This window comes from Typopeltis vanoorti, chromosome 5, assembly GCF_054136105.1.
Source record: "Typopeltis vanoorti isolate ZY-2024b chromosome 5, IOZ_Tvanoo_1.0, whole genome shotgun sequence".
In the NCBI taxonomy this organism is placed as follows: domain Eukaryota; kingdom Metazoa; phylum Arthropoda; class Arachnida; order Uropygi; family Thelyphonidae; genus Typopeltis; species Typopeltis vanoorti.
Genome location: NC_143553.1, coordinates 102,218,762 through 102,234,027, shown reverse-complemented (window position 1 = coordinate 102,234,027; position 15,266 = coordinate 102,218,762). Strand labels below are relative to the sequence as shown.

At 36.6% G+C, this 15,266-nt stretch overlaps 1 protein-coding gene across 1 annotated transcript in view; it reads right to left on the bottom strand.

Moving 5' to 3' along the window:
• The window catches only part of LOC150106699 (sister chromatid cohesion protein PDS5 homolog A-like), a 670,786-nt gene that overhangs the window by 589,683 nt on the left and 65,837 nt on the right, over positions 1-15,266 (bottom strand). The window contains exon 4 of the mRNA XM_090393290.1: positions 6,856-6,942. Within this exon, the coding sequence (XP_090249416.1) occupies positions 6,856-6,942 (87 nt within the window). The remainder of the gene's footprint in view (positions 1-6,855; positions 6,943-15,266) is intronic.

Below are 15,266 nucleotides of genomic sequence, written 5' to 3'. Positions count from 1 at the left end.
TTTAATTAGTCATCTTGAGTGTTTAGGATTATCTGAAGATTACTTAAAGGCATATTTATTGTCTGTAACTTGTGATGGTGCAGCTCTGTTGTTTGGTGTGCGTAATGACATAAGGAGGCTAATGCAAGAGAAGTTTCCTAGTGTTATTTTCTGGCATTTGTGCTAGCCATCGCCTTGAATTGTCTGTTAGTGACACAATGTGGCAGGAGTGAATCGCTTTAAGAGTTTCATGGACAAACTTTATGTAACTTATCATGCTTCACCTAAGAATGCTAGGGAACAGAAATGTGCAGCGACTCTAGAACTTCAACTTCTTAAAATTGGCAGAATTTTAAGCGCTCACTGGGTTGCATCTAGCATTCACACTGTTTCTGCAGTGTGGCAAGATTTTGAAGCACTCAACCATCACTTTCTGGAGGCAAAAGAAGACAGCAGAAGAAGCAAAACAGATCGCTTTCTTTATGAGGGCCTTTTAAGAAAAATAACGTCATGCAAGTTTGTTTTTGATTTGGGCCTTATGTGTGATGCTCTCCAAGAATTTAGTGAACTAAGTCTAGATTTACAAGAGAGAAATATTGACTTGCACAAAGCAGACAGGAAGATAAAGAATACAGTTCAACTTTTTAAAGAAAGAATTGAAAATCCTGGTCCGTACTACAGTATTTCTCTTCAAAGTCAGAAGAACGTGAAGTTCAAAGGGATTGAGCATCACAAAAATGAAAGACACAGTCATGCAATAAGTTCATCTGCTTTCTATAAAAGTCTGAAAGAAGCTGTTAGAAAGCATCTGCTTGAAGGAGATGATGCAGATTTGCCAGAATGTGCTAAGATTTTAGATTCCAAGTATTGGCCAGAAAATACTGGGAAGGATCTGATATTTGGTGAAGATGAAATTAAAAAGTTAGCACGCAAATTTCACTTAAATGAAAGAGAAGCAGTTTGTGGGTCCCGTGAATATCTTCAAGAAAATAAAGTCCCGGATATATCTAAAGCACACCTTGGGCACAATTGCAATATCTTCCAGTGAATGTGAAAGGGGTTTCTCTCAGATGAATCTTATAGTAACTTCATCTAAGTCATCTCTTCTTGTATGGACAACTTCTGCACTGATGTTCTTCAGGACAGTAGGACCTCCTCTCATTCAGTTTAACCCTAGCAAATATGTGGACTCATGGCTACTCCAAGGACGTCATTCTGCAGTTGATACCAAAAGCAAGAAGCGATCTAGAGACGACGAGGGTATATCGGAGGATATGTTAAAAATGTAGAAGTTGCTGTAATAACATCTTCATGGTGAGTGCCGGCACCTTTTATTTCCAGAAAAAAAGCACTGGTCCTAAGTATTTGGGTTCAGTAGCTAGTAGTATTATAGTTTATCCCATGGGATACCTATCCAAAAACTCTGTGATCTATAAGATTATTCTAAATCTTACTAAGTGACCTGAAAGAATTGCTAAACTCATCCTGACCTGAATCACTCCAGGTCAGGATACTTGATAGTGGCTCCACTCATTGATAAGCAAAAACCTACTCAAGCAGAAACACTCTAACTGAAGGAAGCAAGCAAACCCAAAGACAAACGTTATTAAAATGTCATCAAGAAGAAGCTAAATTTGAATTTTTTGTTTAATATATTACTCCCACATACACATACAAAAAGCAAATATATCTGCAAGGATCAGGAGAGGAATCATCTGTTGATATTCTTCCTGAACTGCTTGAGGTTGTGGTTCTTTGAAAATGGTTTGCAGAGGGGTAGGAGGGGAACTATTCCACACAATTGTCTAGATGGAATGAAAGATAACTGGGAGTACCTTTGCCCTCTTTCCACTTCCTTGGAACTCTGCCAGAGCTGAGACTTAAATTAAAGAGCCTAGGCAAAGGCATCAGCAGTTCATTTGCACATTCTTGCAAAGCTCTAGCTGATATTTCATCTAATCCCACAGCTATATTTGCATTGAGCTTCTGAATATCCTAAGAAACTTGAATTCATCCACCTCTGTTTGTTCTTCTTTGATCTCAAAGCAGTAACTTGCTAGGATGATATATCCTTGCAATGGTCACTCAGTAACAATTATTTTATCCGCTTCTGTCTCCTCGTGACCATCATCATTCATTAAAATTAATCTTCCACAGTCATTCTTCCTCTTACTTGCCACATAACAAAAGAACTCTTTCGGATTTCTTTTGGCCTGCTCGGCTAAATTCTTCTCATAATCTGATTTTGCCTTTCTTGAAATACTAGTCACCTTTCTCTTTATATACCCTCCACAGCAATTTTTTCTTCTGCAGCTCGTGCTTAATGATATTATTCAACCATCTAACTCCTACCCAATTAACCCTCCTTAACCTAGGTATACAATTTAATACTGCTTCCTCTAGATGAACATATCCCATGCACTAACAACATCCTTACCCTGCAGCGGTACAGATTTAAGCTTTTTCCTAAGCATGTCATAATCACCTGCCTTGTAGTAACACAAATATCCTTTCTTGATAAAATATTCCTCATGTTTTACAATCTCTCAAGTCAAGACTGCACGGTAACTTTCACCAATTGGAGGCAATGTTGTCTGAGCATGTATTTCAGTCTACAGTTCACCTCTGAAAGCAGGTCAACCTTGATTCGTTTTAAAATTTTCTTACACACTCTTCTTTTCTATATGAAATTCAATTTTATTCTGCTCGCAACTAAATAGTGATCACTTCTTATTTCAAATCCTCTGTATACTTGTGTTCAGAACCAGTGGGGAAAACATCACTATCAACTACAACATAGTTAATGAGACTTTTCTTATTTCTTGTAAACATCCAATGGCAATCCATTCCAATCGCACACTAGCCTATGAGAGAAAAATCTAGCCCTCATCCCCTTCTTAGAGGTATTCATTCTCACACACATCCATTCAACCAGCAGAATCCCAGAGGAGATAACAAACTTAATCAGGACAAAAAATATACCCAGGAAGAGGTATCATGATACTAGGGCCCCACAAGACAAAATGATCCTAAACAACCTAAACAGAAAAGTAAGAGACACACACTACAAAAACATAGAAACCAGGAGTGGGAAAACAAGCTAACATCCCTAAACCCAGCTGATCATACTATATGGAAATTCTCGAAGATCCTCCATAGAAAAAATCAGCCCTTACCCCCCCCCCCCCATGCAGACCAAGCACGGAAATCTCAGTGTGAATTTGTTCACATTTTTATGTTGAAAAGTGGTGTTAGTAATAACTAGCCCGTGTCCTGAACAGAAATCCAGTAGACATTTACCATTATTATTAGCTTTGCTCTTTTCTCCAAATGTTCTCAAAATATTTCTGTATGTCTGACAATCATTTCCTACTCTGCTATTTAAATCTCCAATAAGGACCAACTTTTCTTTTTTCATTGTGTCAGCTGCTTTCTCTAAAACCTCAAAAAATTCCTCCACTTCTACCTTAGTACCAGTTCCCCATTCTGATATTGCTCATATTTAGTGTTGAATACCATAACTACTCCCTCTTTTCCCAGATTTTTATTGCTTGAATTTTGTATTTGTTGCTTAGAAAGATCTTGTCTGTTTTGTGTTCTTTGTTTCAGTCACACCTATTATTTTTGATCTGGTACTTATCCAATTCTTCTGCTAGTCTGCTATGTCCATTCTTAGTTATGTATACAGGATCACATAAGGGAAAGTAGTAGCGTCATTAATGATATCAAAATTGTGTGTGTTAATCTCAACTTCTTAATATATACAAATATTAAACACAAATAAATTCAGTAGAATTAAATAAATCCAGAATAAAAGATCTGGAATTATAGGGTTTTAGTTTGTTGGCAATCTCCACTAAGGTGACAATTTTCAGATGTTTCTGGATAATTCTGATCTGCATATTGGTCGGGTCATATTGTAGTTGGTGTAGATAGATGTTTATGTTCTCTAAGTCTGATGTTAAGTTTGTGGGCCCTTTTCCCTTCAGGAGAAAAGTTTTATTTATTATGCAAATTTGTATATAGCACTCGCAAGACAAACAAGTGATCACCATGATGTTATTGACACTCTGGAACTCATCACGGATGGTCTGTGCTGATTCTAGCTGGTTTTTGTGTGCCACCCACTTTAACACCCTCCTGTCCCTGTCAATCATTTTCAGAGCCACCCTGGGTGTTTTTCTGCACTAATGATGCCAAAACATCTCTATTTGTTAATCACATTACCAACCATTGATTTTGAATGCTACAGTTAGCAGCAATGGCACAAATGGATGTGCCACCAATGTGACAGTCCACAATAACACCTCTCTTGAAATCACCGAGTTCATGTCATGTTGTTATACCACCTGTATTTAACTGCTACGATGAAATACTGCTTCCTACTATCTGTACACCATATGTTATTAACAAACTGGACTGTTCTATAACTTCAAACAACAGGGGTGTCCAGACAATTATTGGTAGATAGTGTATAATGACTACCAGAGAGAAGACTGCAGTCAATAGGATTGGACATAATCCTTTACATCCTTAGCTATACACCTATCCAGCAATATCAATCTACTATTCTTTGCAAAGCTTTTGTATAACCTATATGACCTGTTAATGATAATGACTGGTACTGGTTTAGTATCCACTTTATCATTACAAATGTAAGAATCAGTTATGAACTGACTCTGGAATCTTCCACCTTAATAAATATAACATCCCAAGAGTCAAGAAAAAAAAAAAAAAAGAGAGGGATTAAAAGGCACCTTGTCATTGACAAGGTGCCTTTGTCAATGACAAGGTGTCCTTGTGTTTGACTTTGAAATAAACTTTCCCAAAATGGATCTTGTTGTCAAGCTTCCCGTATTCTTCTTTCCATGCTTCCTCCTCAATTTTGTTTTTTTTCAGCAGAGGAAATTCATGTCTTCTCTCTGGTTGTCATGATATGTCAAGCATTAGTAAAGAAATTTTTGATTACAAGAAATAATGCATTTTCATTATACATTTAAGAAATGTTTACATATAAAATAAAACTAAAAGTTATCATTTTCTTTTTATTTATTTATTCATTCACAATCGGCCATCGCAAAATAATAATAATAATAATAATGTAAGATCTGATACTGCCAAACAGCAGATATCCTACAGGCAGCTGGTTTAATTACTGACAGTAATTGAGTCCAGGTCTACAAATGCTACCATCTTGTATTAGTTAACCCTACTGGTAACATTATTGTCTGAAGTAGTGCAAGTTCTAGAGCCAATTTTTCTGAACTGCAGTGCGAGTTTCCTGGAGGAAGAAACCTTACATGCGAGCACAGATCAACTAACTTGAAAACTAGCTAAAAAAAGGCCTCAGAAAAGTTCCCTAGTCAACAACTAGAATCAAACTTAAAATAGTCTTTCTTCTGATATTCTAGTGCTATGAAAGCAGAATCATTACTACAGGGCTATAATGGGCCCCTGTTATACCCTGATAAGTTAAGAATGTTAAATTTCCGCTTATCATGGTATAACGAGCAAAGAAGTAAAAACTCTGGAAAATAATTAAGTAAACATGCTTGTTTCTAAGTAGGCATCGTTACGAAATTTAGAAAATATTGAATACATTAATTTAAGAAGAAAGAGATAATTAATCAGCTCAAGGAGGATTTTATAATAAAAAAAAAGGGAAGTTAGATAAATATGTATAAAGCAAAGTTGCCAGAGATAAAGTGTAAATTAAGAGAGTTATGGTTTTGTGTTGATATTAAATTCAATGTAAGAATAACTTGTAAAAGAAAAGAAAAATGAACTCGAAGTTTGGGGGGGGGAAGCAGTCTGTTGCCCCAAGTGGTCGCATGCTTGGCACGTGGGGTAAACAAGCAGGAGAGAACAGACGTCGTGAGGTCATGTGACAAGAAATTGAGATGCCAGATGAACGGTGAAGTTTTGTTTTTTTTTCCGATAGGGTGAACATATAAAAGGGTTAGGAACCCTTAAAATTTTCTTGGTGGGAGGACTCCACATTTTCTTTATCCACTCTGCTGTACAGTTCCTCACAGTATTCTTTCCATCTGTTTTTGATTTCCAACTCTTCTGTTAGTAATGATCCATTCCTGTCTTTGATGACATTCAATTTAGGCTTGAACTTGTACTTTAAGTCACGAACTAAATAAAACATCCTTTTATAATTATGCCTTCTCATCTGGAACTCTATTTCTTCACATTTATTAATATAGAACTTTTCCTTATCCTGCTTGATGGCTCTTCTGATTTCTCTATGTAATCTCTTGTATTCTTCGGTCCCTGTGTCTCTTTGTTTTTCCGACCGCCTTCTTTTGATTAGTTCCCATGTTGAATCTGATATCCATGGGTCTCTTGGTTTTCTTATTGGGCCGAGATACATCTTCGCTGTATCCTGTATTATCATCTTGACTCCTTCCCAAAGCATTTCTAGTGAGATTTCCTCATTGGTCTCCAAAAAATCATCCAGCCGAGTTGATGTTTCTTCTGTGAATCCACTAGGAATTACTCTAACATCCAATCTAGTGGAATGTGCCTGACCTGGAAGTCTTCGGAGTCTTAGTCTTACTTTGGCTCTTACCAGCTGATGGTCTGTATCACAATCTGCTCCAGGACAAGTGTGCACATCAGAGTTTGAAATCCTGTAATTAGACTGGAATTATTAGTCTAATAGAGTGCACATTAAACATTTATGTAAATTTGGTAATAATAAATAGCTAAGAATATATACAAAGGACAAGTTCATCTAATTCTAATGGGCAAAATAATTTCATTTATAAAATACAAAAATGGAGACAGTTTATCCATAAAAGAATTCAACAAACAAATTTTATAGGACATTTAAAAACACTGCTATTAAGAAAAATATCTCATACATACCTCTAAAAGATAAAAATAACGTTTAAAAATAGTATCTTTTGGATCTTCCAATCCTTGCAACTGCTTGATAAAAAATTCAAATATAGTCTGCAAATATTTAAAAAAAGATACATAAATAATAAAAATGATTAATACATAAGTAAAAAATAAGCAGCATACAGTGCAACTTATGGGAATTAGTACATGCATAACAGACCTTTTTCTGCAGGTTTCTATATTCAAGTTATCAGTCCTGTTGTTAGCCAAACTTTCACAAACACACACACACACACACACACACACACACACACACGAAGAATTTTTTTAATACTGAGGCATGATTATCTGACATGCTAGTATGTATGATGAAAGTAAACTATTACATACACCATTTCTGTGGAGAACTATGTAATGCCTACAAAGTGTGTGTGTGTGTGTGTGTGTGTGTGTGTGTGTGTGTGTGTGTGTGTGTGTGTGTGTGTGTGTGTGTGTGTGTGTATATATAATTATACTAGGTCACTCCATTTGACCTAAAAAGACCTAACCCACTTTTTTACTGCTTCACAATGGAATTCATTCATCTTCAAGGCCCACCTTTCCTAACTGGGAAGTTCCTCTTGCAGCTGCTGCTGCAAGAGGAACTTCCAATGGCCATGATCCTCCACCGCCAAGCTCATTTGTTCTGGTGAGACTCCCAAATGTGTCCACCCAAGGTTTTGGATATAATCTATCCAGTGAGTCCTTGGCTTTCCATGTGGCCTCCCACCCACTGGCTTGGCAAAGAGGGCCTGCGGGTGGAGCCTCTCTTGTGGCATTCTGACCAGGTGCCCGTAACTGTGATCTCTCAACATGAAGAAGCAATGGTTGAGTATTGAGGGTTTCCCGAATTGCAGAGCTTCTGACTCTGCCGAGTCTTGTCAGCCCCGCAACCCTCTCGAAGGAATCTCATAATGGAATACTATACATAATCTGATGTAGGCAAGGAGGATCAGTAACCTTTTTTCACTTGTAGTGCTTCCAGTGACTCAAGATGTACCACATAAAATGTTATAATCGTTCTACTATACCACATAAAATGTTATAATCCTGTTGCTATGTGTGCCATAGCAACAAAGATAAAAACAATAATTATGATTTTCAAACATTTCATGTATCTCCTGTTTTTTTTATATGCTACTATCGAATAGCAAAGCTTGTTCAAATGTTCTAATATTATTACCTGCAAGGCTATATAAATCTAATTATGTTAAAGAAATATTATTTTTGACAGGTACCACAAAGAAAACATGCCTGAATATAACTGATATTTTTACTAAAACATACATGTATATCTTAAAAGGAATGTCATAGCCATTTGTAGAATCTTCAAATTTAAGTATGTAAAGTACAGGGTGTCCACATTGGACCTCCCTAGTTTCAAAGAACAGTAAAAAATCAAAATGTGAAAATATGTAAAGTTTGGGTTATTCAAATGTTCCAGAGACTAAGTTTCATCCAATTGCAAGTTGTGTGGTTGTTAGCTGAGCTGAAATCAATCAAAGCAGTGCAGCATAAGTACTGCCAGGTGTACAAAAAGGTAGCACTCGACCCCAAGAGTATCCATTTATGAAAAGAAAATTTCCTATTGACAGAAAGTGTTTCGAAACAACATTGAGAAGGGAAGTAGCCAATATCAGAAGAGGAGGTAGAGAGGATTGACAAGATCTTTGCATGAAGCCCGACAAAATCTGTTAGGAGAGCATCAAGTGAACTGCAAATACCCTGGCTCCACGTTTAGGCAATATCAATGGAATGATTTTACCTCGACATGGTGGAAAATTTCATCTTTCCATAACTCGATGACTTGCAACCACACATCCTCTTTCAACAGGATGGTGCCCCATCACACTAGCATTTGAAGGTCCATGCAACTCTTGACAGGATCTTCCCTCAGCAGTGGATTGAATGTGGAAGACCAATCCCTGGCCACAACGATTGCCAGATCTTACCCTACTTGATTGTTTCTTGTGGGTGTCTGTGAAGAACATAGTCTACACAACTGAAGTGGACAGTCTAGAGAACCTGAAATCTTGCATTTCTGTTGCCATGGCCTTCATCACCTTTGATGCTTCAGAGAATTTTGTCAGAGACAGACTATCGACTTGACATTGTGCATGCTACTAAAGGAGCACACATGAAAGTGTACTGATCTTTTTTTTTTTTTTTAAATAAAAACTTGGTGAGTGTTCCTTCTCATTTGTACAATTTTGACACCATGGTCCATAGACTTAAGTAACAGTAACACATTGAAACTATAAAACTAGGAAGGTCCAATGTACATTTTTAGGAGGAAACTTATAAAAGGGCTAAAAATACTTATTTCACTTATTTAATAACTGGCCGCAAACTACAATCAATTTTTGATTATAAGAAAGTAAAACTGGTCAACTTGTAAATTTAGCATTAACAAGAAAGATCTGACCATTTCATCAGTAGAAAAGTAAATCATAAGTCCACAAATACTGGAAAACACTTGCACTTCTCACAAAATAAAAAAGTGTCATACTAACATACTGACCAATGCTTACAAATACTCAACTATTGCTTTAAACAGAAAGTACATTAAACACATGCATACTGAGCACTGGACAAATTATATCGTACCATATACCTGTGGGGGAAAGCGGATGCAACAAATCATTTCATGCTTCTAGTTTGTATGCTAAGCAGGTACACAACAAATTGCTATTATTACTTGTCATGTATATTTCTTTCCATTTTTTTAAATTATTTTCTGAAAATGATATTCCTAGTAAAAAAAAAAAGATTACACTACCTCCACACACACACACACAAGCGCAACACCAGTACCACCATACTGCAAGGCAAAAAAGTATAAGTTTTATTGTAACAATAAGTACCATATTCTGTCCTAAAAACCTATTTCAACAGGAACACCATCAATTTTCCAGCAATAGGTGGTCTGATACCGCCTTTAGTCTATACAAATATGAGAATATATTTGAAATTCCTGCAACCCCAAATACAGTTCAATGAGCTGCCACAGATGATGCTGCTTGCAGCATGCACTTCATTGTTAACACCTGTAGTTATTTGTGGTGATCCCTTGATTTTGAATGACTCTTAACTTATTTTGATTACATTTAAGTGAGATCTAATTCAGTGGTGGTGTCAAGCATAAGTACACGTCTGTACTGATACAAGATAAGGCAACAGTGTTGATACAAGTCGACCATGGTATTTTTGGCATGGCAAATGTTTGATATGTATAATATTGATTCATCAACTATTTATGATTATAAAGAAGCAAAGACCCAAAATGCTGAACTTCTTTGCAAAAAGTGGTTCCAAGAAGCAAATGAGTGTTAGAAAAACTATGATAAAAGGTATGAGTACTGATCAAGTGATGATGGAATAGTTCAACAACACTGGAGTGATGGGGGTAGACTTATCAAACCAGCATGTTAATGGAACATGCTTAAGTTATTCCATACAGAATTTAATTAGAACGTGTGTGATCATAATGAAGGATAGCTTCAAAGGTTTAAGAAATGTCATAGAATTTCCATCCATAGTGTGGTGAAAAGCAGTCCACAAACCACAAAGGAACTATTGAGTACATGGATAAATTTGATAAACTTGTAGTTAACGATAATAAATTTAGTTTAATCCTTTATCCAATTGTAAGCAAACAAAGTTTGTGCCTGAAGTATCTTCAGGACTGAGGCAATTCGTGGTAAAGGTGATATAAGTTCTCATCACTTGCCTTTAGTATCTCATAATGCAAAACACATCTCCTTGCAGACATGTATAATGCTATGCATTAAGGGAAGGGCCACTACCTAGACCGGTTTCGACCTTTATCGAGGTCTCGTCAGTGAGAGCCAGAGGTGGTGAAAATCTGTGAAGATTTTGAAGATTTAGAGAAAATCCAGAGTAATTAAATAATAAGGTGAGACACCTTTTGGCAACTAATATAGGTAAAGATGACTTTTCCATTGCTTCCACCTCGGTGTCACCACCTCTGAGTCTGGCTCCCACTGACGAGATCTCAATAAAGGTGGAAAAACCAGTCTTGGTAGTGGCCCTACTCTTAATGCATAGCATTATACATGTCTGCAAGGATATGTGCTTTGCATTATGGGAGATATTAAGACAAGGAGTGATGAGAACTTGGTCCACCTTTACGAGTCCTCAGTCCTGAAGATACTTCAGGCACAAACTTTGTTTGCTTACACTTGGATAAAGGATTAAACTAAATTTATTATAGTCTAACCAAGTGGAAAAAAAACAAAAAAACTTGTAGCTAACAAGCACATCAAATGCAATCAAGTGTATAATGCTGATAAAATTGCATTATATTGGCAATGCATGCCACAAATGACATTAACAAAAGAGAACAAAGGAGGGTCCAGAGGATTCAGATGATCTAAGAATCGAGTTACTATCCTAGGGTACTCAAATGCAGATGAAAGCCACTAGTGACAGAAAAAAAACTAGATGCCCTAGACCAGTGCTTCCTAAACGTATAGATGCCAAGGCCCCCTTTGGAAAAATTAAAATATTTCATAGCAACCATCGAAAAAAAAATCTTAATACAGACACATATTATAATATTTATTGTATTTATATTCAATACGATTTATATTCAAGATTTTGTGTTTGTGTTTCTTATCAATACCTTTGAAATGAAACATATGAATAAGCATATATTTACAAATATTCATTAAGTGCAGAAATATGCAAGAAGCAAAATTTGTGAACCAACACAAATGTGTGATTTTTTCCATTAAAATATAAGAAAAAAAAGAAATAATAAATAATAAAATTAAATACGTTTCTTTTAAGATTAAAAAAAAATCTACTTAGTCTTAAAACATTTTAAATTTGTTTTCTTTATTTCACGGTTCCTCCCCCTCAACAAAACTTACGGCCCCCAGTTTGGGAAGCGTTGCTCTAGACCACTGAAGGTATTAACCACGCTACTGGCCAAGACGTCTATAGACGTCAAGGTTATCATGGATGCCAGGTGCATATTAAAATTGTAATACAATTGATATTACATTGAAATATATGATGGACACGAAGCGTATGATGATACATATTTGATCCACAATGGCTGGTAAGGTGGTTAAAATTTACCCACGGATATATCATCATCATCAAATTCCTGCCATGTACCCTCAAGGGGTGTACAGGATATGACAGCACTACATGAAAAAATTACATCATTACTAACTTCCTATCGACAATTTTCCTCCAAATCAGTCTGTTACTTGTCGAGACTCCAACATTATCAGATCTTATATTTCTATCGTCTAAGGCACTTTGTACCGTATCAATCCACCTATATCTTGGTCTTCCTCTGGATCGTTTTCCTGCCAACCTGGCAGAGAACACTTGTTTTGCTAATCTTTCCTCTCCCATTCTATTTAAGTGACCATACCACCTGAGATTAGCTCTGCTAACACATTCCTGGATGCTGACAATGTCAAGTTCTTTCCTAATATCCTCATTTTTAATATGATATTGCCATTGATGCTATCTGTTCACGCCTCTAATCTTTCTCAGGACTCTCATATCTGCGGTCTCTAGTCTTTGGTCAAGTGTTTTACTTCTGACCCAGCTCTCAGATCCATAAGTTAAAACTGGTTTGAACACTGTCTTGTATACAACTAATTTAGTGTTCTGACTAATTTCTTTTTTATTCCATATGAATTTATTCAATTGACTTCCCACCATACCAGCTTTGCTGATTCTGTTGTCTATTTCTATATTTAATTTACCATCTTCAGTAAAAATCGTGCCTAAGTAGCTGAAATGTTTTACTTGTTCCACAGGTTCTCCATTCACAACACAGTTGACATTTTCAATGATTCTGCCTATTTTCATTGCCTTTGTCTTTTTATTGCTGACCTTCATACCATATCTATTACAACAGTTATTCAATTTAGTCAGAGAATCTTGCAGACTTGTAGTGGATTTATTTAGAAGTATAACATCATCCGCATAAAGCAAAGAGCTGACATTAACATCTCCAATTTTCATATATCATGTTTAATACCACATTCCTTCATAATGTGATCCATATAGATAATGAATAACAGAAGGGATAATGTACATCCTTGTCTCACACCAGATTTAACATTAAACCATCTTCCTGTACTTCCTTCAATTCTAACTGCTGACTTACAACTCAAATAAAGACTAAGTATTGTTTGATATAATGCCCCATTGACACCATATAACTGCAGCGTATTGAATAGCTTCTCTCTTGGCACCTTGTCATATGCCTTTTCCAAATCGACAAAACTTAAATACAGATCTTTGTTATATTCCCATGCTTTCTCGACTATTTGTCGTAAAGTGAAGATCTGATCCTGACAGCCTTTATTTGGCCTGAATCCAGCTTGTTCTTCACCAAGCTTTTCTTCCACAATTCTTCTCAACAGTTTCTCAAGTATACTTGCATATATCTTACCAGGAACACTCAGTAGGGAAATACCTCTGTAATTCTCACATTCAGTTTTATTTCCCTTTTTATATATGGGTACTATGAGAGCTCTACTCCAATCATCAGGAATTCGTCCCTCTGTCCAGGCTTTCTGAACTATGCAGTGCAGCCACTGTAAGACTCTTATACCACCATACTTCAGCATTTCTGGTTGAATATCATCTACTCCTGCTGCCTTTCCACATTTCAAGCCTTTGATGGCTTTTTCTACTTCAAGTATGGATATGTAATCCTGACTGCATGCCTGGTCAGTGTTTTTTATCACTGTGCTGTCATCACTGCTTGTTTCATTTAGCAGTTTTTCAAAGTAATTACTCCATACTTCAAGGATATCTTTTTCTCCTGTTTTCATGTCACCTTTATCATCTCTAATTCCTTTTACAGCACTCTTTCCTCCATTCCTAAGCTTCTTCAACAACCTCCAGAATATTTTGCCACCTTCTTGATATTTATTTTCTATATTCTTGCCAAAGTCCTCCCATGACTTTTGTTTAGCTAGTTTTACACACTGTTTAGCTTTCTTACATTTGTCTCTGTATTCTGTAAGAGTAAAAGCTGACTTATTTGCCAGGAACTTTTGATATGCTTTCTTCTTTTCCTTCACTGCCTCTTTAACTTCCTGTGTCCACCAGGGAGTTCTGATTTTTTTATCCTTGCACACAACCTCAACCACATGCCTCTCTGGCAGAATCAATCAATGTTTTCTTCAGAGTTTGCCACTGAATCTCCAAGGTTTGATTCCTGTTCTCAAACTCTTTCATTTTTTCTTCAATAATCTTTGTGTATTTTAGTCTACAGTTCACATCTGAGAGCTGCTCAACTTTTATTCGCTTTAAAATTTTCTTACATGTTTTTCTTTTCGATATGAAATTCAATTTTGTCCTGCTCAAGACTAAATAGTGATCACTTCCAATTTCAAATCCTCTGTACACTCTGGTGTCCTGCACCAGGGAGAAAACATCACTATCAACAATAACATAGTCAATGAGACTTTTCTTATTCCTAGCCTCTTCTCTCCATGTGAATTTGTGCACATTTTTATGTTGGAACATGGTGTTAGTAATAACAAGTCCATGTCCTGAGCAGAAATCCAACAGATATTTGCCATTATTATTAGCTTTGCTCTTTTCTCCAAATTTTCCCAAAATATTTTTGTATGTCTCACAATCATTTCCTACTCTGCTATTTAGATCCCCAACAAGGACCAACTTTTCCTTTTTCATTGTGTCAGTTGCTTTTTCTAAAGCATCAAAAAATTCCTCCACTTCTACCTTAGTAGAACCTTCTGTGGGACCATAGGCACAAATAAGTCTCATTGTCCAGTTCCGCAGTCTCATATTTGCCCACATTACTCTACTTGAGACTGACTGCCATTCAAGAAGATTAGCCTCGTATTTTGTGTTGAATACTATGGCTACTCCTCCTTTTCCTTGATTGTCATTGCCTGAATATAACATTTTGTATTTATTGCTCAGAAAGATCTCACCAGTTTTGGTCTTTTTTGTTTCAGTCACCCCTATTATGTCGATCTGGTACTTATCTAATTCCTCAGCTAGCTCCATTTCTTTGCCATTCAGGCTTCTTAAATTGATAGTACCGATCTTTAACTCTGGTGATGTTGAGTTGGGGTTTGTTTTCAGATTTGTTCCAGTAGCTGACTTTTCGCTGTTCGCCCTGGTTCCCTGGCGAAAACAATGGGGGCCTTGTTTAACCGGGCGACGCCCCAGCCGGCATGAAATTTTGTCATGTTTTACCATCATTTTCTATTTTGGTTTAACCAATAAGAATACAATTTGGTCGGCTAAATCCCAAATTGCCAGCCCATCCTCGTTCGTTCAGTATCAAAGTAGATACCCAACAGGGTGCACCACGAGAAGGTGAGGATTGGACATTAGGTCAGAAGCCCTGGTCGGTTCTC